The sequence below is a fragment of the Platichthys flesus genome, chromosome 8, assembly GCF_949316205.1.
Source record: "Platichthys flesus chromosome 8, fPlaFle2.1, whole genome shotgun sequence".
Lineage (NCBI taxonomy): Eukaryota > Metazoa > Chordata > Actinopteri > Pleuronectiformes > Pleuronectidae > Platichthys > Platichthys flesus.
In genome coordinates, this window is record NC_084952.1 from 13,448,484 (window position 1) to 13,474,330 (window position 25,847).

Genomic DNA, 25,847 nt, shown 5'->3' on the forward strand with positions numbered 1-25,847 from the left:
AGGGATCAACAGGGAGCCGGGGAGGGAGAGGCTGTCTGCATGGGAAACGTATCACTCCTCATTACTGCATAAACACCAGCCTTCAAAGTGAGTGCACTTTACTCTAACAACTCTTCCTACGCACGTCTCTGAGCCCGTGCGCGTGTGTGCGTGCGCGCGTTGTCTGGGGATGCCACCCAGCCATAGACGTGCCCCCGACAGTGTTCAGACCTTTGTCCCGGCATGATTATTCATGTGCTCCCCCTCCCCTCCCCTCCCCTCCCACTCTGCGCTCTCCCCAGTGGACAGTTTCATACCTGGCGACCACCTCCTCACGCACCACCGTCCTTATCATATTTGAAGAGCTCCCGCACCACGTGAAGCCCTCACTCGGCCACGCACAGGTCACCCACTGTCATCCGCCTGGCATCAAGTCTGCTTCATCTCCACACTCACTGAACGACTATGAGTTCAGATCACCCAGAGGTCTCCGTGGAGAAAGGTATGATCAGGTTAATAACATGGTTGTGATTGATTTCCTTGAAACGTGAGTTTACAGCAGCTGATGCAACTGATGACGCCAAAGTTTGGGTGAACGCAGTTGGAGCTGCCACGTTGTTTTGTGCAGTTCTTTTGTTAATCTTGCTGTGCAGTCCGAGCTGGAATGTGTCAGTTGGTTGACCTGCACTTGTTCAAAAATGCCTGGTGTGTATCCAGGTCTCATAAAACATTTCAGTTATCTGTTGACTGGAGGGTTTTAGGTTTTTAGTGATGCTCTCAACCCAGTGTGGTGTTTATCTGTTTATGTAACATCAGGGAAGTTTAAGTCACAGTTATGTTAATCAGGGTTGCATCATTTCCTGAAGCCGAATGTCTGATCTGCTGCTGCAAAAGTTTTTTTCATTAAGAGTTATAGGGATTTAACTCCATATTTAATGCATTAATCTTCTTTTTGACAATCCAAGTAGTTTCATTTTACATGCTCTATTTACAAAAGTATGTTAAACATCCCACACTGTCATAGACAGCAAGTGCGACAGATTATTTCTGGGATAGGAGCTTTAGATGTGCCACATCACAGTATTGGTTTAAGATTGCTTCACTGGGTTTGACTAATGGTTAACCTGCGAGCCAGTCATGATCTCAAAAACAATTTTTTCAAAAGTTATGAATTAACACGTATCTCTGTAAAATGACACTTTTAAATTGAAGTCAAGTGACCTGTTGCTTCTTATTTGGATGCACATTTTATGTCGGATATATTGAATTGAAGATGAACATAACTGGAGCTACGTTGTAGCACTACCATCCAGAGCACAGGCATTTTGAAGCCTGTTGCGGTCGGTGGAGAGAGCGATCAATGAGCAAACGCACATCTCCGCGTTGCATGCGTTTTGTGTACTGCGGCAAGGCTTCACTTCTTGCATCCGTCACACAATGTCGATCCTTGCCTGCTCATTGCTCATTACGGTCCACACTATTGAGGTGAGTGTCATCTAAACAAGATGGAGATAGAAAGTACCCCGGTATACTCAATTTCATCAAACGGTTTGACTGTGGCTTGGCGTAGAATTTGGATGATTCGACAAAATAGAGGGATTTATTCAAACTCCTCTGTGCATTGTTCCATCAGCCTCAAACCTCATTCACACATTCACAGTCCTGCCCTGATCAGATCCATATGTCAATATTGACTCATCATTACAGCGCCACCTGCTGGCTACAGGAAGTGATATGTTTTATACTTTGATGAACTGCCCCTGGCTGTTTTACAATATATAGCTCAAAAGTGCACAGTCAAGTCAAATTAATATTAATTCAGGGTCATAGCGCCACCTACTGATCAGTGTGAAAATGAAATTGTTGTAATATTGTCCAATTCAAACCTATCCGAGCCAATACTTGAACAGATCCATTAGTCTGTATGTAATAATAGTGATGGCGCCACCTGCTGGCAACAGGAAGTAAGCTTTGTTCTACAACTATCATCCAAATTTTCGTAAAGAAGTATACGAAATTTTAGCGCTAAATTTTTGTACAGAATCCTACGAAATGCCCCTGCGCAGACCTCCGCAACGCTCTGATAAAGCAAGATGGCGGAGATTGCTGTATTCCTAGTGGAAAACGCTATATTTAAGCATGTTTCTTAGTAAAAATGTGTTTTGATGATATTTATGTAGAGATGTGTGTTTCAGTGTCAATATTTTCATTCATGGTTAAAAAAAAACGCTAATATGTTTTCTAAACCCTAATGTCACAACCCTAATCTCAACCAGGAAGAACCATACAAAGAACCACAAATTGAATGGCGTTCCTGTACTGGTGTGTGTAGTTCTTATGTGTTTTCCCTATTATGTGAGATTGGGACTGTGAACCTTGCTTCTTTTTCTTACTAATAAAACGGTCAAATCTAATTTTTTCAAGGTTTTGGCCCTACTCAGTGGCGCCCCCCATAGTTTTGCATTGGGCTATGGTAGCGGAGATCAAGACATTTCCAAAGCAATTCATACATAAGTTCATATCTGCTGCATATTTAGTTTACATCCTGTAAGCCATCAAAACTGACTCAGGTGCAAGTTTCAAAGGTCATCCCTGAGGAGCAGGAGCCATCCACAATTTCCCCACTGACATAATGTTACTCCCGAGGTCAAGACCTTTTCGATGCTGTCTTTGCTTTTGTTGTAAGACTAAGTTTACATTTCATCTTGCTCCGAACAAAGGCCCTCTGGGGTTTACTTTCTCAGACCCCATTGAGGTCCAAGCTGGATCAAATCTTTCAAATCTGTTTTAAGTGGTATTTAATGGCCAGATATGTATGTTTGATTTAAACACAATCATATGTTTCACTTTGGACCAAGTTAGAGACACCTTTGATCATTAACAACCCAATTTCTCACAACCCAGTGTCAGACTGTTTGCCCTCCTCCCCACTGGGAGGCGCTACAGGCTCCTCCGGTCCCGGATCAGCAGGTTCAGGAACAGCTTATTCCTGCGGCTGCTGAATCACCGTGGTGCAAACTTCATATGTATTTTTCATAATAGGGTTAGGGCTAGATGAATGTCCCACATGTTCTTTTTTTCATGAAGAGAGAGAAGCGCATAGGTCACGTGCTCCAAGCCTCCTGACTCACAATTTAGTGGAATTCATACGAATTCTAATGCATTACTTTTAGTAGCTTTTCTTACGAAATTGTGATGAGACAAGCCTGCCTAGTTATCTTTTGTGAAAATACTGCTTTTATTCCCCTTTATGTGTTTGCATTTACAACATTGTTATCTGAAATGGATTAAAACTGGTTTAATGCACAGGAAGCTTTGATTAGTTATAGTCCAATTTTACACTTTAGTATCAAATACATTTGTACTTCAGAACTGTTGCTTATCTTCTCTTAACTAAACAATTAGAAGCTCACAGTCACAGCACTCTTACTGGTGACTTTCCTAAATGTATTTGTACGTCATAACCATCTCAATACCGTCCTGGTTTGGAAGCATAGTCTTGTTTAGTTTCTGTTTGACCAGACAGGCAGTAAGAAACTTCCTCCCCCTGGTCGTCACCTTTTTGTTCCTGTAAATATATTCAAATTGATGAGATAACATTTTGCCAACCACCACGGAACCGACCCCTTTTGCGCTTCACAGTCCGTGGCCACATGACAGAGTTTTGGAAGGAGCACTCCAAGGATGCCACAGTGGAGGAGATGATGCTAGACTCCCGTGCCCGGGAGCTGACTGAGCAGGAGCTGCCTGAGATCCTATCAATGCTGCCCTGCCTGAGCGGACGCAGGGTGCTGGAGCTGGGAGCTGGCATCGGGTGAGCATAGTGCAGTGGATGTCTGTGAGCAGGTATCTGTTTAATGTAGGCACCTGTGGCAAAAGAAAAGAGAATGAGTCTCTAGATTTCAACAGAAGACATGACAATGTTCTTTGAAAAAACTTGTTAAAGAAGAGCCAGTGATGCTGTCCTCTTAAAAAGAGATAAAGCCACTTTATCAATCTGTAATGCTCAATGTCGCTCACTCTACTATAACATTAACATGTAAAGTGTGACAGGTGTAAGAGGGTTTGGGACTTTGGGGAAATTGGGGAAATTGGCTTAATTTCTATCCAAGAAGTGGAACAAGTAAGTTCTTTGATGTAGATTTAACACTCCAATAAAGAAAGGTCATTTTCAAATGCATTTTTTGGACTGAAGAGTACTTTATGAATGCAGCTGCATAGATTTAATTCTGAAGTGTCTTTCCAGCCGCTACACCACCCACCTGCTGAGAAAGGCTTCCCATGTGACGGCTGTGGACTTCATGGAAAGCTTTGTGGAGAGGAACAGACAGGACAATGGTCACCATAACAACGGCACCTTCATCCAAGCTGACGTCACAAAGCTGGATATCCCCCAAAACAGGTGCGTGTTAAGATATGTTTGAATACCTGACTTTGTATTTCACATTTTAGCCATGATAGCACTGTGGCTGTATGAATGGTGATGTTGTTTGCTGCATGATCAGTCCACCAGTTAGGTTCTGCCTGAAATACCTACTATTTAAGGGATTGACATTTTTCATGCAGACATTCATCACCCCCAGAGGACAAAGGTGGGTTAGTTGAGGCCCTGAGTTTTCCTGTCGTGCCACCATGAGGCTGACCCTTGTGGATATTTGATTGGTTCATGCCAAATTTAGTATATGAACTGAGAAAGGAGTCCTATGATGCCAGTGGAGGGTTAATAATGAACATAAGTTGACTAGCAGCCCATTTTGGTCATTTGACAATGGACATGGCAAGATTTTTCTAAACTCAGTATTGAAATCACTTAATTTGCTCTAATCGGGTAAAATACACATTTATAAGAACTTTAGTTTACTTGTGTCCATACTTGTGATGTGAATGACTACTTAACAGTTTTTCCCATCCTTTCCAAACAAGTATCATTATTTGGGTATTTGCTGCTCTCAATCACCTGAATACTTGACATTCTCTCCTGTTAGACCTTTTCACTATTCATGATAATTGTCAAAAAACACTTGATGATCATTGGGAAAGGTGCGTAGGTCCACTTGATGAAAAAAAAAGGTTTCTCTCTGTGTTTATTTGGCAGAACTGACCAGACCAGGTTGTTCAAGGGCCATTGATCAGTCTTGAAAAAACATTGTCACAACTGTTGATGCACTACATGCAATAAAACACAAAAAATAACAGTAAATGTACGTAAACATGTATCGAAATATAAACAAACCATAAGAATTAAATATTCCTGATGCGTTCAACGTTCTCTTCAGCATTGACTTCATCTTCTCCAACTGGCTGCTGATGTACCTGAGTGACGAGGAGCTGAAGTGCTTAGTAAAGAAGATGCTGGGATGGCTGCGGCCCGGTGGCTTTCTTTTCTTCAGAGAGTCCTGCAACTACCGATCAGGTAACAAACTAATATTAATATCCCTCTTACATCATAAACAATATTCAAACATTCATAGTATTTTGAGTGTAGCAGTCCAGATTCAGATTTTTCACGACATAATCAATCAAAATATTTATCTCCTTTCTCAATAAATGCAATGATGGGGATGATTTGCTTTAACCAATAACTATCTACCAAGGTGACAGCAAGAGGGACTTCAACCCCACCTGCTACCGCACTGAGGCACAGTACAGCCACCTGGTATCATCGGTACAAGTAGAGGAGGCTGAGGGCGGCGAAACGATTGGTTTTGATGTTGTGATGAAAAAGAAAGTCGAAGCCTATGTTGAGGTAGAGTAATTGACTGAATGTCAAATAAGTTTGAAACTATGAAATAGAAGGACATAGCAGTGGATGAGGTTTGATGTCCTCCTATTCCAGATGAAGAACAATCCCAATCAAATCTGCTGGCTTCTGGAGAAGGTTTCTCGCTCCTCAATCACCCAGGACGGATTCTGCACCTTCCAGCAGTTCCTGGACAACCAGCAGTACACCAGCCGCGGTATCCTGCGCTACGAGAAGATGTTTGGAGCTGGTTACGTGAGCACAGGGGGCCTCGGCACAACCAAGGTAGGAACAGTCTGGACAAAACCAAAGAAACCGGCTGGAAGTTATCAACCGCATTCTTTTTGTCAAACATAATCCAAAGCATGGGAATTGGCCCAAGTCAGAGCAGCTTCATCAGGGTCGTTGATTATTTTTGCGTTGGGGAAGCTCCACATTTTTGTGCTAGATTGTTATATTTAGCATTATCACTGGTACATTTCCATGACTAATGACTAAGAAATTATTACTCTTTTAGAATTCCTGCATATCAGATAATACTATTGCATTTTACTGTACATTATTTAGTTCTGACATTTCTTGTTATACATTGTTAACAAAATAGAGATACCTGAGGCTTATACAGATGCACAGTGTGGTTTGTTTAAACCTAAATGTGTGTACAACTCGTGCTGACAGGAGTTTGTTGACCTGCTGACCCTTAAGCCTGGACAGAAGGTTCTGGATATTGGCTGTGGCATCGGGGGAGGAGACTTCTACATGGCAAAGGTAGAACCAATTATTCAGGGATAGTTGGGGCGAGACTAGTGATGATGACAGAGGAATGCAGTCATGTTTAAATTAACTGTACGCACTGTAATGATGACTTTCTAGACTTTTGGTGTTGAAGTGCTCGGACTGGACCTGTCAGACAACATGGTGGACATTGCCATGGAGAGGGCAACCAATGAGAAGCTGCCATCAGTACGTCTAAATATTCCCTTATGGTTTAATCGTCACACATTTTAAAGATTGAAAAAATCAGTAATGGCTTGCGCTCTACATCAGGTCCAGTTTGAAGTGGCCGATGCCACGAAGAGGATGTTCTCAGAAGGTTCCTTCGACGTGATCTACAGCAGAGACACAATCCTGCACATAGACGACAAACTGGCCCTTTTCAAACGCTTTCACGTGAGCAATTGAATACAAAAGCAATACAGTGCGATTGGTGCTAATTTGAAATTAAAGTATAGCAACATTTTGTTTTCCTGTACAAATATTTTTTTGCCCTTTTTGTCACATTATAAATTATTTAATTAACTTTATTCTATTTCCAGTCATGGTTAAAACCTGGGGGTAAGTTGCTCATTAGTGACTACTGCTGTGGGGAGAAGCCCTGGACACCAGTGTTCGAGGCCTACGTCCAACAGAGAGGCTACGTCCTTCATACACCCTCACAGTATGGCAAGGTAGAAACACAGTGCAGACTTATACATAGTGGAAGGATGAAAAGTACTTTAGCCCTTTGGTTCTCTTTGCCGAAATGTGAAGAGATGACTTTTTCTCTTGACTGATGGTCAATATATGTCCAAAGTAAAAAGTGTAAATCTTCCAATGTCATTTTGGGTTTTGAAGGGTTTTTGTTTTGCTCTTCGTCATATATGCTGTGTATTCCAATAAAATGTCTTCTCCTGTGCAGAAAGCTCCTACTGTGAATGTGAACTCGCTATTATGTAACTGCATCCATCAGCTGGTGGTGATTCTCACTCCTCACCGCAAACCTCATACTGTCTCTTCCTGTAGATCATCGAAGAAGCTGGTTTCTGCAGCGTTCGGGCTGAAGACCGAACAGACCAGTTCGTCCGTGTGATCAAGACAGAGCTGCAGAGAGCAGAGGCCATCAAGGATGAATTCATTGAGGTAAATGTGCACTGCACACTAACACACACAGAAATACTGTCAACATCACACAGTGATACTTGTAAATATAACTTTTCTTTATTCATCATCTTAATGAAAACCTAAATTCCTTCCTGAATTCTTTGGCTGGCTGCTTATCCCACCTGCCTGTGTTGCCTGCAGGAATTCTCTGAAGAGGACTATATTGCAATAGTGAACGGGTGGAGGGAAAAACTGGAACGTTCTAACACTGGAGATCAACGATGGGGACTGTTTTATGCAACAAAAGATTGAGTGATGACATGGAGTAGATAATAAAAGATACTAAAATGAACATTTCTAATCTTATTGTCTATTAATCTTTTCTGTGGGAAGCTCCTTGTTTTCTTAAAAAAGATGGAGGAATAAAATGAATGAAACACCACACAGTGTGTTTTGAACCTGAATGTTACAGAAGCACTTTACTTTTTGTGTAAACAGTTAATTTGCTGAATGATCGATTTTGAATCTTGCCAATCGCCAATAAAGGGCCAAGACTTCGTTATCCATTAACAGTGGATTGTTTATAGTCCATTGAGTCCACACAAGTCGAACATTTCTCCATATAAAACCCAAAACGGTGAATAGTTTTGTGTATTTTTGGTCCAGAGTACACTTTAGCCTCTCTCTCTATCTGCATAGTATCTGCATATAAACACAGATTTATTAACAAGCTGAAAGCCAATGCATTTCATGTTTTCCACTTCTATTGAAGGACTGTTTACCCGTGGGCAACCAAAACCTGCGCACCAGAGGATCTGTTAATAGAGATTGTTGATATAATCATGTTACTGAGAAAATGGAACAGGTCCTTCCATTTTCATTTATCTAATAGTGTCTGTGGGGCAGTATTTATTCAATTGTGTTTTAGTTTGATGAAATATATTGCTTTAGTTTTTCTCTATTAGAAATGGAAATGGGGACAGTATTTAGTTTAGATACCGATCCGTCCAAAGATAATGTGTCTATAAATGGAGACAGTTCAGTTCAGTGGCTTCCCTCCCTACATCCCAGTGATAAAGCTGAAGGCTTGAAGGAATCATTTGATTCCTTCAAGTATCTTTAACATCATTAACATCATTAACATCTTTAATCACAAGGTCAAAAGGGTTCAGTGGCAATGACAGGACGCCACAGAGGAAACTGCTGTTCTCCCAAAAAGCATCACTGTGCACCTGATGTTTGAAAAAGACCATCTTGATACTCCACAACTTGACGAGAAAAGGTTTTGATGATGAAACCAAGGTGGCATTGTTGGGATGAACAGCTTCAACTACAGAGGACGTTAAAAAGTCTCAGCAAACCAATGTGAAAAGGGGGGCGTCAAGATTTGTTGCTGCTTTTGCTGCTATTAGTTAAGGTTTAGATTAGTTCATTTCAAACATTTCCTAAAGATAAAAAAAAAAAAAAAATCATTGAATAGATAGATCATCAATATGAATGGCAAAAAAAACTCAGAACCTAACAATAGTATTCAGTAAAATAAGTAAAGGTAGATCAACATTTAAATTTTCCATCCAAAAAGTAAAAGAAGCAACATACTTTTCTTGTCTGACCCTTATTTTTTGATGATACTTAATCATCAATACATTTAAAATACAACTTTACTCTACTCTAGTAACCATACTTTCCATTCCTCTTTGTTTTCTGTACCTCTCGTAAAATATAGTTTTAAATCTTTTTAACTCTGAGATTTGTGCTTTGTTTGATTTTTTCCTTCAGTCCATTACACAAAATCACCCCAAAGATTGATATTTAATACTTTTGAGATTGGTGCATGCAAAACAATGTTTAAAATGAAAATGTCCCTCTTAAATCACAAGTTGAAGTTTGTTGAGGTTTCTTACGAGGCAGAATGCATCACAGTAGATCTACTACGCAATGATTTGAATCTAGAATGGCCCTCAGTACATCATAAACCTCTGCACCAAATTTCACAAACTGTTCCCTAAATATGCCGCATTTTTTTAATAACCTCAAGAGAATTGTTCACACCAAACCGTTGAAGCAGTTCTGTAAAGAGGAATTGGTCTAAAGTCCTTCCTGAACATCGTGCAGTTCTGAGCTACTGGAAGAGCTGGTTGGAGGTTTTACTTGCAAAAGAGGTTCAACCAGTTCATTCAAGGCTTCACTTACTTTATAACCATCACTTGACTGTCAATTTAGACACTTAAAAAGTGTGTGTTCAATTGCAGATGTTAATTTTCACTTTTAATTGAATGCAATAATGCAGAAACTCCTACAGGGTTAACATACTTTTTATTTCAGCAGTAAGTTTTTGCAGATTTGACAGATTTTGCAAAAACAGTCCAAAGTTTACAAACTTGTCAGACTTGTACTTGTGACAAGCTCTTGCTTGCTGACGTGTATCGTCTGCATTCACAGTTTTCCCTGAGGCACTAGATGAGAACACATGCTAAAGACTTCCTAGGAACACTCAATTATTGAACACGTCATTCAATTGACCTTGTATCGAACCTTCTTGAATCACATGTCACTGTGCAGCTTTGCAATGATGTCTCTGACAAATTCTGAGTCAAGAAGGGAAATAGCTTGTTTTATAACACTTCTATTCACGAAGCTGGTCAGGTTTGCAGTACACAGCTCAGCTCTTTTTCTCAGCAGAAAGCTTTAGGAGGGGTTTTGTGGTGGAAGAGGTGAGATCAGCAACACTGAAGCACTCGAACATGCCCCCTGATTACAATAAAGAGAAGTGGGAACCTCAAGATGTCCTGACCAACTACAAAATGACTGATTATGCAGAATGGTCCACTTCAGTATCATGTGCATATATCATGGATAAACTCTGGATTGTATGATGTACGATGCAGTACTTTCAAATGTGACTGGTAAAAGTGGAGAGTAAGTATTAGCCAATGTATGAATAACGTGCCCCGAAGATCACAGCCATGGTGTATTTGTTGAACATGTTTTTGGATTACTTGTCTGTCTGTATGTCTGTTTGTCTGTTTGTCTGTGTGTGCCTGTGTGTGTGTGTGTGTGTGTGTGTGTGTTTGTGTTCTGTGTATGTGTCACGCCCACAGTTGTGTTTCCCTTTGCGCACTAAACACTCACACACTCCGCAGCAGCTCCGCGCCCGGGCGCAGCTCAATCATGTCGAGGCTGAGCGAACATGGGATTCGTCTGAGTTCTGTGCGTATTTCAGGAGTTCGGATGAAATAACTCGAGGCCTGTTGACGGATGATGCAAACTGAGCGACTTGTTTCCATTTGTTTTTCAGATGAGTCCTTCCTTCCTGAACAGCAACTCCACCAGTCACACATGGCCCTTCAGCGCGGTGGCAGAGTTAATCGGTAAATACGAGACGCAGTGAGCGTTTATTCCTGTGCACCTGCAGCTTTTCACCGTTTCATCGTTTCATTTCCTGAACTATTCTGCTATGACGCACACTGTTAACTTGTCTTTGTGTTGACGCGCGTGTGAAACGTGTGCACTTCCTCTGTCACACCCTCAGTAATTTGATTACGGTTACAGTCTGTCAGCAACTGGCTCCCAACACTTCACAGGCTTGTTATAGAGAAGTCAGCTGCATTGTGTATGCTTTTACGCACCGACAATAATATACTAACTCCAAAAAGAGTGGTCAGGTTTATTGTATCTTCACCCTTTCCTTTTCTCAGATGTCTGTTTCAACGAGAGCAGTCTAGGTTTCAGCAGTCTATAAGATTCACTGGTTGATTTGTGAGCGTTGTCATTCCTCCTCTCGATTGGCCCCCCCTCGTGTTAGTTCAGACGTGCTGACCTCCTGTTGGCTGCTGCCTTTTAACAGGAAGGACTAGAACAGTGCGTATATGCAGATGCACCGTTGAACAACACAGAGTGCAGAGTTATGAAACTGCAAGGCAAAAGAAACTGAAAGGCAAACTCTACTGCAGGGGTTTTCAATTTCATTGAAAATACCACACAGGTATTTTGTGTTCCTGGAATGCTGTTTCAAAAACAACTGATAGCCCAATAGGCCTACATGTTTTTTTTGATTGTATTTCTTTTAACAAAGTACATTCACAAAAAAGGGCCTATTCATAAAATGTCCATCCAATATTTCCATGTCAGAGGCTACTTTTATTGAAACATCACGAACAGAGGGCCTATGCCTACTTTTAAAATTGAACTGTCATTGCAAATTCATAAACGATCGTTTTCAACAGCAGACAACTTAACAGACGCCAGTGTCAAACTGAAATCGCGTCAACACAAGACGTCAACTGAAATAATAATAATAATAATAATAAAGATATCCTGAATTTAACAGACGTCAACACATTCCATATTCCGATTTAGGCCTACTTTTAGGCTAATTACACACTTGTCGCTATTCTCAATGCGAACAGTGCGGGCGCTCCTTTGATGTGCACAGCTGTTCAATGCGAGGTTGCACAGAAGAAAGAAACAGCCTCAAGTCATCCTGTACTTGTAGCCTTGACCGGTATTTGTTTTTGATCAGGGTCAGAGCGGAAAACCCACATTCACATAGGTAAGTGGAGGTGAAGGGGATCAGGACTCTCATGGCTTTGGCGGACACATGGGGAAACTCGCTCTCGATACTCAACCAGAATTGCGTAAACGGCATTTCCACCAGTCTCTGTTTCAAGTCCACATTTGAGCTGAGCTCGACAAGAGCCTCCTCCTCGTGTATGCTCAGATCATCTCAGACTGTGGGTGGGAAGGAGAAGGGGTTCCGGACCCACTGGTTTCCCAGTGGCTCCTCTCCAAAATACTCTCCGAACTGGTCACGCAGCCCGCTCAGATGCGCGTTGATGACCGGTTTCACAGAGCTGGGCGGCTGCGCTGTCTTCTCCAGCGTATCCTCCAATGTCGGGAACATTTCAACAGAGCCCCTTCCAATACGGGCACACCACACATCCAGCCTCTTCATGAAGCCAGACACTTGGTCGTGTGCCGTATACACATTGCACTCTTTGCCCTGGAAAAGTCCTCGCGCACATTTAGCTCTTCAATAAACCTGACGTACACCATCAATTGAGCGCAGTGTGCAACGTCAGTGGACTCATCCAGTTGAATGGCGTGTATGGGGCTTTTGCGAACACTGTTCACCACCTGTTCTTTGACGTCGTAAGCCATGTCGGATATTCGTCGCTGGATGGTTTTGTCAGATACCGGGATCGTGTCAAGTTTAGCTGCAGCTGCTTCTCCCAGCATCACTGAACACATTTCTCTAGCTGCAGGGAGCAGATATGTTTCTCCATCAGTATGGGGCTTGCCTGCCTTCGCTATACGGAGAGCAGCTCGATAAGATGCCTCAGTTGCCTTGACGTTAGTGGTGCCAAACGCACGAATTACTGCTTTTTGTGACCGCAATTCATCACGTTTCCTCTCAAAAAACTCCAGTGGCTTGTTAACTAAAGTCGTGTGCTTTGTTTCCATATGACGGCGCAGTTTGCGTGGCCGCATACTATCGTTAGCCAAAACCTCTTTGCACACCACACATTGTGGCAGAGGTGCGCTCTCGGAACCCGACCATGTAAACCCTATTTTTAAGTAATCGGGATCATATTTCCTACGTTTTTTTGTGGGCTCCTCCCTTTCTGCTGACTTCGGTGGTTGTATCAGAAAGCGATGCATTTTTCAATGGGCCAACTTGTTCACACACGCAAGCACGAACAATGAGTTAACTGCTATTGTAACTGCTAACTGCTAATATTTCTTTGCTTGTTTCGCGCCTCCCCTGCGACTCTTTGGAGCCCCTGCTCTACTGGAAATAGGAAAGAAGTCAATCACATTTTGTAGCAGGTTTACGTGCACAAATTATCCATGTGTACATGGTAAAGGATTAAGTGCTGAATCTTTATCATACTTTAATATACATTTGTCTTCATTTTTTTTAACTATTCCTGCAGGAACTGGCCTCCTGTATTTTTCACAGAGGTCAGTTTTGACATGTTTCACTCGTAAAAGCACAATAAGTAATAAATGGAATGCTCCAGTTTCAGGCTCCTGTTTGTCTGGTGTACATGTGAGTTCACTGTCACACGTTGATGTGTTGCTAATCAGTGCAACATTCTTAAAATGTTAAGATTGAGATTAAAGAGCAGTTTGAGAGAAATGAGAAGCTCCACTAGGAAAACATCCAGTTTCTCGAGGACGTCAGCAGTCAGGGGAATGTTGAGCACACGTCTGAACATCACATGGAACGCTCTGATGGAAGCGTATGATCCGTTTAACATCATGGACCGTACCTTCCCAAAAACCAACTCTTCACATTGTATTGGATCATGATGCTCACCTCACCAGTTCTGTGTTTAGAGTCCTCACACAATTAAGGTCAAGAGCCTGTGGCATTGAAGGCTGATGTTTTCTCCAGTGCATCCGTTTCCCATCAAGTGACGGTGGAATAGAAAGACGATGTTCATTGGGGCTTGTCGGAGCCTGAAGGCAATTTAAAGGAAATGTTGCAGAAGTGGTGAAATATAAGATGTCATCGCATCTGTCTGAGGCATTGTCTTCACCCAGTTGGGCTTGTTACACATTGTTAAAGACTGTAGAAGATCACCTACCTGCTTTGGTGACTGACACAATGAATAGAAACTTTGACTTGGCCATTTGAGCCAAGTCAAAGTCCGACAGTTCTTTGCATTAAGGAAAGCTTCCACCTAATAAAATGTATGATCGACCACTGCTGGGTGCCGATCCATTCCAGAAGAGCACGGATCATATATTCTGACTGAACGTGAGTCTACACAAAGACCAACTGCTGGTTGGCAGAGGTCAGGGTCTTCGTCTTCCAAATTCAAGATGGTTGTCAAGGAATAAGGCCAATCTAGAGGCAGGATTCTATCGGTGGACTATTCATTTTAGAGCCAAGCTGTCTTGTGGAAAGTATCTTTGCTGGTCTTAGGAAAAGGGCTATGTAGCTATTGGTGAATGTATGGCATGGAGAGCAGGCCACCTTGTTGCCTACTCACTGGACACTGACTCGTATATCAACACTGCTTTGGTTCTTTTGTTTAAGACGATGAATATCAAATGCTTTTCAATTGTCCTGAAAGGAAATCGATTACGCTCTTTCTTTTCTGAATCAAAGCAAAATCAATAAATGATTGACGTTTACTAAACATTGGAACTCTGCTGGACTTCAGTCCCCCAACGGCTTCCCATGATGGAGGTTTATGGGAGCACATCATAAGGATGATCACATGGCTACTAACATCAGTTTTACATCAACAGGCCCTAATGTGACAAGGGACTCCAAACAATTCTGTGTGAAGTCAAAGCAATTTGAACCAAATTCGCACTCAGTACATCTGAAACCTCCAACGAGACCCAACATTACCCTCAATCTCATATTGAATAGTTCCCTAAGTTTGCATGATTTATGTTTTTATGAAAATCCATGAATGAATCTCTGGGGAACAAATGAAAATGTAAAAAAATGATTTATGTCTTTCCACCCAGTTTTATGAATGTAAGCTCAGTGTTTTTTTTTATTTAATTCTGCTAAAAATACAAAATTAACCATAATCAAAGTATAAATGATCTAATATTTCTCACACCCTGTGCACTTTAAAATGAAAGCCAGTCTTACCACCTCTTACTTACTATTTGACCTTCATAGTGACAGAAGGTGGAGACATTATAATGTGTCGCCACCCTGAACAACTTCTAAATTTAGCAGATAGGTCCCTGCACACTGGGAATGGAAACGCAAACATCCACTGTTGATGTTTGTTTCTCACATGTTACAGACAATGCATCAGATCCTGGTGTCACTGCTAAGCAGATCTGGATAGATGTAGTTGAAAGTGCCGGCCACCTCTGTCTGACGTTCACTGATAATGGCAGCGGGATGACCCCCAACAGACTGCACAAGATGCTCAGGTACATGCACACTCCCATCACGTTAACACGCAAAAGGAAAGTATGCTGCATCAGAAATCTTTTCTTTTACATTGTCACACACAGTCATTTTGTTCCTTTTTCTATATTTCAATCAGGACAGACCTCAATTTGAACGGTTTAACAAACATTTGTTGACATGCACACAGGGAAAGCGATGTGAATGTTGTAAGTCTTTTGGCGTTTTAGACCCCTACTAGAGATTGGGTTGTAGGGGGGGTTATGGGCATCGCTGAATGACGGTTGACTAAGAGAGGAGAAGGGATTTAAAGTTTGACATTAGCCGCATGATTGGCTGGAGGAGACTGTGGCAGCATCTGATTACTCATTTAAGACACCGACAATCAGCTGATCAACAAGCGTAGAGAGAGTGAGAGAATTGAGCTTGAATTGAATGGAGCTTCATATAAACCACAAAGTGTGTCAGGTATTTCCCTCTACACTCATAAAGACGCCACACATCCACGTTCTCCCACGGCCCCACAACACACACACATAAACAGGTCACTACACTATCACAGACAGGTTAGGTTGATGAATAAATCACTACTGTTGCATGAATTTGGATTATTATAGCATTAATCCTTCATATATATTTATGATTAAAAAAAAAAAGGTTAACATGTTCTAATATTAAAAAGAAGCAACTACAGACCAGTACACACTTTCCTCACTTTCCCTTCACCTTTGTGTTCAGTTTTGGTTTTACAGAGAAGGGCTCAGGCAAAGCCAGTCAGCAGGCCATCGGCTTGTACGGAAACGGCTTCAAGTCCGGCTCCATGCGCCTGGGCCGCGACGCACTCATCTTCACCAAGAACGGCGGCTGCCAGTCGGTGGGAATGCTGTCTCAGACCTACCTGGAAAATGTCAAGGCCCAGGCCATCATCGTGCCCATTGTCCCCTTCAACCAACAAACCAATATCCTTTAAGAACGAGGGAATCATTAGATAGAGTGTGAGTCTGTGTGTGTTTGTTTCCTCAGCAAATCCCCCCCCGGGGTCATTACTGTAAACCATCAATAGTTGGTGACTTGTGTGAAATCTGCATTTCATTGACTGGATTGAGCTGAACAAATGAAATCCTGGCACTTTCTCATCTGCCTCTTTTGGTTTTTGCTCTTCAGACAATTCAGTTTAGAATGAACCAATATAACAGGTGTGTAAAGTGCGACAAAGCTGGTTTCAGTCTGGATCAGACTAAATAATTTTTCAGATCCTTCTTAGTGTGATTTTTTTTTTCATAAAAAAAAAATTATTCACTCATCTACTCACCACTATGCTGATGGAGGTGGTGGGTGAAGGGGTTAAGTCCACAAAACGCTTTTGGAGTTTCAGGGGTAAAAAGTGCTGCAGCCAAATCCCATACAATGGAATTAAATGGTGACCAATTCTTTTAATGTAAAAAACACAAAAATGCCTCCGTACTGCTCCTGAATGTCCAGAATCTCTTACACTTGTAAAGGAAGTAGTGAGGCGAGGGGGGGGGCTCAGTTGGATGTAATGTGTAACCTCACCTCCGGATGTCGCTAAATCTTACACATTGGTCCTTAAACCCGAAGTCACAGTCGTTGGTGCTGACCGAGGACTCGGAGGCAAGTCTGGCAGCAATTCTGCAGCACTCCATCGTCAGCTCCCAGGAGCAGATCCATGAACACTTTGCCTCCATTCTCTCCAAAAAAGGCACCAAGATATTAATCTGGAACATCCGCAGGTAGGAGTCACACCGTTTTTTTATGCTCATGCATTTTAGTTGTTTTAACTTTTATCCAAAATGTGTTACACAGTTTGTGCAAAGACGGGAGTTAGCTTAGCTTCATTTATCTCATCTTGTCTCTTAATCCCCTCTGACAACAGAAGGAAACAGCTCTGTCCAAAGCTAGAAAGCAAGCACAAGTCGCGCCTTAAAAGCTTTTTAAAGAACATGCTGTATATCACAAATTGTCATTTAACACTTTGGTTTTCGTACTGAGTTCAAAAATGTGATGTGTAGAGAACATTGTGAATAGGTAGTGTTGCCTTTGTACAGTAGCACATTCATAAAGGACCTCCTTGTGTGTGTGTGCAGAGCCCGGATAGCTCAGTCGGTAGAGCATCAGACTTTTAATCTGAGGGTCCAGGGTTCAAGTCCCTGTTCGGGCGGTATTTTCTTTGGCGGTTTCCAGATGTTGTCTTTGCTTATCTTGTCAACATGCAGCTGATTTTTGTTCTATCCTGCCTTTAGACAAATTAATGCCTGGAAGCATACATTTAAATACATAGCCTCGTATGAGGATCAGAGACAGTGTAAAGGTTCAGTGTGTAAGAATTAGGTGAAAGGGATCTGTTGGCAGAAGTTGAATATAAAATAATCCTAGAAGTATTTTTCACTATTGTGTACTAAATTGTACAAATTGCAACTTCACCACTAGATGTCACTAAATTCTACACACTGAACCTTTAAAGATGTGGTATTATCTCGTAAAACTATATTTTACTGCTTTATTCTTTCTTTTGTATAATGATCAGATCACCAAATACTTTGTGCGGCATTTATCAAGATTAGCCAGCCAAAGTATTTAAAGGTAAAATGATATCATGATTGATCCAAGTCTCTTCTTCCTACCACTGTACAAAAGTGAAGCCAAAATATATTGGTTAATCAGCACAAGATGGAGGCTGCCATCTTGTGCTTATTACACTTGAATTACTGTGTAATAAGAACTTCTTAATTTGACCGAAATCATCTATGGATAGAATGTACCTTTACCCTGCCCCCTCAGTGTTAACCCTGAGTGTTAACACTGAGGGGGCGGGGTTTATGACATGTACTCCAGCCAGCCACTAGGGGCTGATCAAGATGATTTAGCTTCAATGTCACGTCACCCATCTTTATATACTGTCACTGGGCAAAACCCCATTCATTGTTTTCCGGCCTCCTTTGTTATAATGTTGAAGGACCAAAGATGGTAAGCCAGAGATCGACTTTGAGACGGATGTGAGTGACTTCCGTTTACCTGAGATTCAGAGCGAGGAGATGAGGAAGGGACTGAGGAACAGTGGATCCATGAGAACCACGCAGAACACCCACGACATTCACTTCAGTCTCCAGGTGAGTCGAGGGTAAAAATTTCCCCATGTGTGGTTGTGGTATAAGTTTGGTTAATATACCTAGTAGTCCATAAAAACAATTAGCTACCGATTTCTCTTTTAAATGTAAAATATATCACTTTTACATCTTGTGTGTTTGTGTTTACCACAGGCCTATCTCAGTATTTTGTATCTGAGGCCAAGGATACAGATCATACTGAGGGGGACGAAGATTATTTCCAAGGTGGTGTCGCAGAGGCTGATACACACTGAGCACGACGTGTACAAACCCCACTTCAGTGTATCCCTTTGCTTCCTGAGTGTGTGTGTGCGTGTGTGTTTGAGAGTCAGAGAAGGGAAAATGCAAACTCCAAGGTTTTTTTTGTCTTAGAAATCCTATTTAGTTACATAACTTTGATATTTGTCATCCGATACACATGCTCTCATCTCTTCTCAAGAAGAAGCAAAAAGCAATACCACAGCCCTGTTAACCTTTACTGATGTGTGTCAGAAAGAGAAGGTGAAAGTGACGTTTGGGATGAATCTGAAAAGCAAAGACCACTATGGAATCCTGATGTATCACAAGAACCGACTCATTAAAGCCTATGAGAAAGTGGGCTGCCAGCTGAAGGTAAGGCTGTTTATCTCAATGCACGCGTGAAACTGCTTCCCTCCATATCGAGTATTAACAGATATTTTCCTCTTCTTAAATCTCACTTCCCAATGTTCTGCAGGGTTCAGGTCAAAGAGCAGGAGTCGGCGTCATCGGCATCATCGAGTGTAACTTTCTCAAACCTGCTCACAACAAGCAAGACTTTGAATACACCAAGGAATACAGGTACAACACACACACTGGCAGGGCGTCTGCAAGAGCTCGGTGCTTAAGTTGATGTATAGAGCAGACAAACGCAAAAAATTATGCCACAACCTGTATTTACAGGGTTATGACTCATGTGGTTCTTACTAGATTAGCTTCCACATCAAATGTGAGTGTTCTGCCGTAGAGAAGTGGAAATCTTGATATTATCAGCATATTTTTCAAGGTATCTTGGCCACACAATGTTGTTTTTGTTCAGTGAAACAGCCTTGTCAAGAAACAAGTATTGAAGATCAATGTCTTTTCCTTTTGCCTCCTCTCAAGACTCACACTCGGTGCTTTGGGCCTGAAACTCAACGACTACTGGAAGGAGGTGACAGAGAAGATGTCGAGAGAGGAAGACTTCCACGCTGTCGACTCCAGAGAAGAGAAGGACGATGAGCAAGACGCAGATGAGTCAGTGTTGACTGTTGTCGTCGTCATTTTTTATTGTGGTGAAAGAAGTATCTTCATAACCGGAGCACTCTCTCCCTATCCATTTTGTTTTTAGATTGACAGTGATCATTTATCTCCGTGTTTACCATGTGTACAATGTTGTTAGGTGTCATGAAGGGCGCGTCGATCTAATTATTGTAATTCAAGTTTGTTCATGTGTTGGAATGAGGATCATCTGGTCCCTCATGTGCTTTTGAATCTGTAAACATTACAGATGAAACCACTTCATGGTATATAAACCCTTAAAGTAGTAATACTGTAGCATAGGGGTATAGGGACTTTTGAGGAAATCATGCCAGAGATTAAGAGATCATTTAAAATACTATTTATTACTCATGAGGGGACTTTCCCTATAATCCCACCTTCTGACTGCTTCAACAGACAGCTCTCCAAAAGCAGGATCTGAAAGTCTGTCAAACTCTCTAAAAGTGGACCACCCAAATAAAGGCCCCCTCTGTGTGTACGTCTGTGTTGGCAGGGGTCCCAAGTTGCTCCAGTGTGAAGAGTGTCTGAAATGGCGCAGCGTCCCTGTGAGCTACTACAGTGACGCGCCTGAGAGGTGGGACTGCAGCCAGAACCCAAACCCACGTTACAGGTGCGTAATTGATCTCCTGCATTATTTTACTGAGCCGCAGCTAAATTATTTTCACACTGTTTATGTCGGACACTGGTCGTGTTCAGATGAAACCACACAAACACACACCAAACACCCTCCGATGCAACCCTCCGCCCACAAATCAGATCATTGTAGAGTTGGTTTGATTTACAAACAACTTCAGAATCAGAATCAGAATCAGAATCAGAAGTACTTTATTGCCAAGTAGGTTTACACCTACAAGGAATTTGCTCTGGTAATTGGTGCATACAATGAACATAGGACATAAAAACACAATAACATAAAAACGCAATAAATACAACATACATAGGAAAGGCAAAAAAAAGCTTGAAACCATCCACACTGTTTACTGCAGTAATGTTTGGAAAAAGTCATTTCACATTCGACTGATATAAAGTGTCTAAGTAAAGGGCAACGCCACTTATTTATGTCATTTGTGTTATGTTGAAGAGTTTACATAGTGCTTATATCACATTATGAGTGCATGGAGTCGATTCAGCGACATTTACCAGGTCAGTGTCAAACGGAAGGAACCAGTTAGTTGTATTCACGAGTGACCCTTTCGAATTAGACGTTACATTTTCAGCCAAACATGAGCCACAACCTCACAACGAAGTTCCAATCCAAAATAAATTACCAGAAGACTACAAGACTACATCTACATGTGCTTCAACAGTCATCTGGTGTGTGTGAGTGTGTTTGGCTGTGGTGAGGGCTTGTGTTGAAACTCTGTAGTGACTAAATCAGGTGTTGTTGCCTTTCAGAAGCTGCTCATCACCGGAGGAAGCAGAGGAGATGCTCTCACCCAGCTACCAGAAAAACCACAAGAAACAGTACATTTTTTTATTTCTCTTCTCAAACATACAGACGTTCGTGTGTGAGTGTGTGTGTGTATCTGTGTGTGGGTGGGATGTGTGTGTGTGGGGGGGGTTGGTCTGCTGCTGATTGTAGCTAAATGAGAGTCAATGGATTCAAGAGCACAAAGAGTGAGGTAATCACAGAAAGAGCAGACAAGTTAAACAGAGAAAGAGAGAGGTTATTATTGTCCATTTATGTTGATAATAGCAAAGTTATTAACACATTTACTGAGCACAGAATCATGTTTGTTTTCCTCATAGTATAGCATGTTTGTTCAGATATAAAGAAATATGATTTTTATGGTTACAAAAAATGTACCATTACCTTATTAGAAATGAGGGACATGCAGTGCTGTATGTAGCACCATACAACGAACTGTAGATATCATGTCAGCAGCAATCAAAATGTCTACTGATTATTAGATTATATTTTGCTCAGATTTTCCTACAGAGACCATCCCAAAAGCAGAAAAAGAGAAAGATCAGAGGAGGTATGTGAAACGTTTTTCTTATACAGAAACTCATGTCCTCTGTTTTGTCTACCACTTCTGAACTTGTGTTTTAAATGTGTTTTGTCGTGTGTGTTGCAGGTGTGTGACTTCCGGGACCAAGTGGCTAAACATCAGATCCTCTCACGTTGTTCATCAGAACCAATTCAGCTCACGTACCGGTCTACACAGACACATGATCGATACCAACAAGAGGAAAACACATGTGAGGATGATCAGACAAACACAGATCATCACGCAGACACACACACGAGTGATGAGGCACAGACACAAAACAGGGTGACGGCCGAACACCCGCACGCAAAACAGAAGTCTGTTGTCAGAGTCAGGGGAAAGAAAGACAAGGGGAAAACCTCACAAGGACGTGAAGAGACGGACAGAAAGAAAGATGCAGATGTGGAGAGAGAAGAGGAGACCACAGACACATTAAGGTGAGATATGTTGCATCTTCAGAACCATAGACTTTATATACAAATGAACCACACAACAGTTCCCCTTAAGTGAAGCCAAAGAGCCTTGATCGCCACCTGGTGGTTTTCTGCTATGCAGGGCGTAAATCCTGTCTCCTCTGTGTTGGCAGATGTCCTAACGAAAAAGTCAAAGTGCATCATAGCTCAAATTTTATCCAAGACTCGTCCTGTCATTATTTGTCTCATCACGGTGATGTTTGTTCAAGTTTTCATGTTTCCAGTAAGTTTTAATTTGTTAATTTTGTTTGTCGCTCTAAAAAGGGATGTGACTGACAGCTGTGTCCCGAGTGATCGGGTGCGTGTATCGGTGGGAAATGACACCATACGTAGACTCTGGCTTCAAATGCACAAGATGGCAGAGTATGTATTTGGGATATTTTGGCTTCATTTCTTGATAGTGGGAGCAAGTGTCATCCATCTTTATATACTGTCTATAATTCAGACTATAGAATAATCTACTGGTATATTCTTCAGAAAGATTCTCAAAAAGACCCTTTAAGTTTGATTTCCCAACTTTTAGCCATTGTAAGTATATATATTTAAGTTTCAAATACAAACTGAGATACTTCATTACATAGTTGTGTTGTTAGTCAAGATAATGCAGTTAACTATGATTTTCGACGTTTCTTTTTACCTTTATGTAGATGTTAGTTCAGAAAATACTGTTAATTACTTGTTTAAAAGTAATGACAATGTTTTAAATGTAATTTAGTCAATTGATCCCTTAAATATTTGACCGATTCATTTTAGAAATACGTTACCACTGCTTAGAGACAAAATAAGTAACAGATTTTTCTATTAAAAATAAATTTAGAGTCAGTCAAATATATGGTCCTTTTTCCTCTGCATTATCACACAACAATAGCATATATTTGAAAATGAAAAAGAACCCATGAACTGTGTAGTGTTATTGATAACTATTCCCAAGAATGTATAAACAGAAAATATATATGCATACATTTAAGATGATTTTCACACAGCTCTGGTGTTCAACAAACTCACGAGTATTTGTTCTTTGTAGCCCTAAAAGGAAGTCGGGTCTTAGGGAGGAGCAACCCCCTGACTCAGAGAACATGGTGGAGGAGATGAATCCTGAAAAGCCAGCATGTGTGTCCGAGACATTTACCTCAGAGAAAACCAATCAGGACCGTCACTGCCGGGTGGAGAAACCAGGTGACACAGGGCAGGAAACCCCCCTTAACCTCACCTGGACCCGCCCACTCCCTTCCACGCAGACCGGGCCGCTGCATTTCGGAGCGAGTGAGCAGGAGGCTACAGAACAAAAGCTGTCTGCTTTAGAGAGAGAGGTTGAGGAGCTGCGGGCGCTTCTCGGTCGAGACACAAAAAAGTCTCGAGGCACAATGGCAGCCCCGGCGAGCAGAGAGGTCGGCTGCCAGATGGACACGGCTGAGGTCAGCAGAGTTTATATCAAACATCTTAGGTTAATTATTATGATGATCAGTTACAAAACTCAAAAGGAATTGAAAGTTATATTGAAGTGTTTTTACTGTGCCTGGAGTAGTTTGTGGTTCGCTCATGGTAAAATACCCAACGACATGATTTAGTTTAATTGATTCTTGAAGCAGCCTCACTCACACTGTTCAGGTTACCCCCCCATAAACAGATCAGGTGACATGCTCATTTTATTTTACCCTTAAGAATATCAAACTGAACTGAGCGTCGACCAAAACATTCACATATGAGAGAATGGAAAATGCTTTATTTTTAATTGAGTAGAATCATTCGTCTAAATAGGCTCAGTCTCAGAAACCCTGCAGGAGCGTCTAACAGAAAACGTCTCTCTTCTCTCCGTCCTCTGCACCAGAGCTCTGCCTCATCCAGCCGCCCGGGCCTCACGCTGCAGGTCCAGGGTCAGGGAGCCGTGTCTGGACTGAGGGAGCAGCACGAGCAGAGCAAAGTCAGGAAGGAGAAAACTGAAGCTCAGAGCAGGACGAGGGACGGTGACTGCGAGCCCTGTGAAGACAGCAGGTGTGTATGTTCTGAACAGACAAACACTTACAGTTAACTACGCAGGCCCCACTAGCTTTATTTTAAGAAATAGTGTGAATGCCAGCTTCTCTCTTTTAGCCTTCCTCTGTTTTTGTCCTCTCACTTCTCCAAAAACACTGAGGCCCCATGCTTTAGGTTTATTTGCGTTCTTGTTCTTTTTGTTGAGTAAAAAATGAAGCTCCTCCCACCAGGGTTACATCAGAATCAGAATCAGAATTTCTTTTTATTGCCATGTATATTTGCACATACAGGAAATTGCCTTGGTGTGGTTAGTGCTCTTTACAAACAACAATATAAAAACAACAATATCGAACAATATAAACAACAATATAAAAGACAACAATATATACAGTCAGATGTGTACAGTACACATCTGAGTGAATTAACCTGTTAGGTTCTCCAGCTACAATAACGAAGCTAATCCTCCAACAGATCGGCTCAGGAGAATCTGCGTGGGATCCGTCACAACATGGTGGTGCTCCTCACGGCTCTGCTGCCTCAGCTGGACCTCGCCGGCATCAGCCTGGAGTCGACGGACGTGGACGACATCCTGCAGCAGATCATAGAGGTCAACTCGCTGAAACTATGATCAACTCGCTGGAACTATGATCAACTCACTGAAACTATGAAAGTCTGGTAAATAAAACTAAGTCCAATCTGCTAATTAATAACGACGAACTCTGCAATATAATATTTGAAGGTTATTTTATTATATTTACTCACTGTGCCTCAAATTGCATTAAGCTGAGAAAGGGCACCGCATCAATTAAATATAAGTTTACAATTCTTCTAATACAAACATCTGTGGTAAACATGAATGTAAAGAGAAGAGCAGTTGTAATTTAACTTGTTGCAAAAAGATTGATATCCCAACTCAAAAATATGATATTATCCATAATTACTATAAAACTTTAATGGTCAAAGTGGTGAAACACAGTCAGAGTTATGCTTATATTCAACCTTTTTCCCATAATATATCTGCTGCCTATCTACACGTATCATCTACTTTTTGATCTAAACTTGTGTTTTAATTTGTTTTCTTTAAAAAAGTGTGATATTCTGCTGCTGTGTGTTCTCCCTGCTTTTTTAACTATTTAACTTTTATATTATAATTCATTTTATACACGTGGTCAAATTATTCTGTCAGTCATAGAGTCATGCTTCTTGTACTAAAACCGTGTGATGTTTATTTTCAAACCGTCACTGCAGTAAACAAACGTGGTTTGCAGTACCTATTATTTGCCATAAGGTGGCAGTCAAGGCGAGTAATAAAACATGGTTCTCTCACACGTCTACAGTGAAAGTGTGTTGTGATTTTGTCGACTTCTGAAATCCTTACAATTTATTTATCTATTGTTTGTTGCTTTTGTTTTGAACCACCATTTCTCCGGCAACTGGCTTCACAGGCTATCAGACATTTGAGTCTTTGTCAGTAAAGGACAGTGGATTGGAGCTTTTATCTGTTCTTTAGATGCATGAATCGTATTTATCAATAAC

At 41.5% G+C, this 25,847-nt stretch overlaps 2 protein-coding genes and 1 non-coding gene across 4 annotated transcripts; all 3 read left to right on the forward strand.

Annotated features, from left to right (window-relative positions):
- The first annotated feature begins 295 nt into the window (after positions 1–295).
- On the forward strand, positions 296–7,931 carry pmt (phosphoethanolamine methyltransferase). The gene is made up of 12 exons (XM_062393664.1): positions 296–481; positions 3,622–3,793; positions 4,226–4,381; positions 5,256–5,392; positions 5,574–5,725; positions 5,816–6,004; positions 6,398–6,487; positions 6,593–6,682; positions 6,767–6,889; positions 7,036–7,167; positions 7,502–7,618; positions 7,781–7,931. The coding sequence occupies exons 1-12, from the start codon at positions 445–447 to the stop codon at positions 7,889–7,891; spliced, it is 1,506 nt and encodes a 501-aa protein (XP_062249648.1). The 5' UTR covers positions 296–444; the 3' UTR covers positions 7,892–7,931.
- Positions 7,932–10,678: 2,747 nt separating this feature from the next.
- Positions 10,679–25,643, forward strand: zgc:152774 (uncharacterized protein LOC553526 homolog). Of its 2 annotated transcripts, XM_062393667.1 has the most exons (18): positions 10,680–10,789; positions 10,878–10,950; positions 15,361–15,493; positions 16,209–16,429; positions 17,074–17,221; positions 18,445–18,598; positions 18,749–18,877; positions 19,088–19,207; positions 19,311–19,414; positions 19,718–19,849; positions 20,367–20,483; positions 21,269–21,337; positions 21,801–21,852; positions 21,952–22,301; positions 22,602–22,700; positions 23,362–23,752; positions 24,166–24,329; positions 24,783–25,643. In XM_062393667.1, exons 1-18 carry the CDS (start codon positions 10,751–10,753, stop codon positions 24,937–24,939), a joined length of 2,652 nt encoding a protein of 883 aa, XP_062249651.1. In that variant the 5' UTR covers positions 10,680–10,750; the 3' UTR covers positions 24,940–25,643. The 2 variants fall into 2 exon arrangements, with proteins under 2 accessions (XP_062249652.1, XP_062249651.1); XM_062393668.1 differs by lacking the exon at positions 22,602–22,700 and having other exon boundaries at positions 10,679–10,789.
- trnak-uuu (transfer RNA lysine (anticodon UUU)) lies at positions 17,577–17,649 on the forward strand. Its single transcript has one exon. It is a non-coding gene; the product is annotated as a tRNA-Lys (tRNA).
- Positions 25,644–25,847: the final 204 nt, after the last annotated feature.

Bases quoted from the DNA above. Each gene is read 5' to 3' on its own strand.
- pmt (XM_062393664.1), top strand. From the start codon at position 445: ATGAGTTCAGATCACCCAGAGGTCTCCGTGGAGAAAG. The intron at 6,005-6,397 runs GTAGGAACAGTC...TCGTGCTGACAG, and splicing joins GGGGCCTCGGCACAACCAAG to GAGTTTGTTGACCTGCTGAC. The intron at 6,890-7,035 runs GTGAGCAATTGA...TTCTATTTCCAG, and splicing joins CCCTTTTCAAACGCTTTCAC to TCATGGTTAAAACCTGGGGG.
- zgc:152774 (XM_062393667.1), top strand. From the start codon at position 10,751: ATGTCGAGGCTGAGCGAACATGGGATTCGTCTGAGTTCT. The intron at 22,701-23,361 runs GTATGTATTTGG...TGTTCTTTGTAG, and splicing joins CAAATGCACAAGATGGCAGA to CCCTAAAAGGAAGTCGGGTC. The intron at 23,753-24,165 runs GTCAGCAGAGTT...CCTCTGCACCAG, and splicing joins GCCAGATGGACACGGCTGAG to AGCTCTGCCTCATCCAGCCG.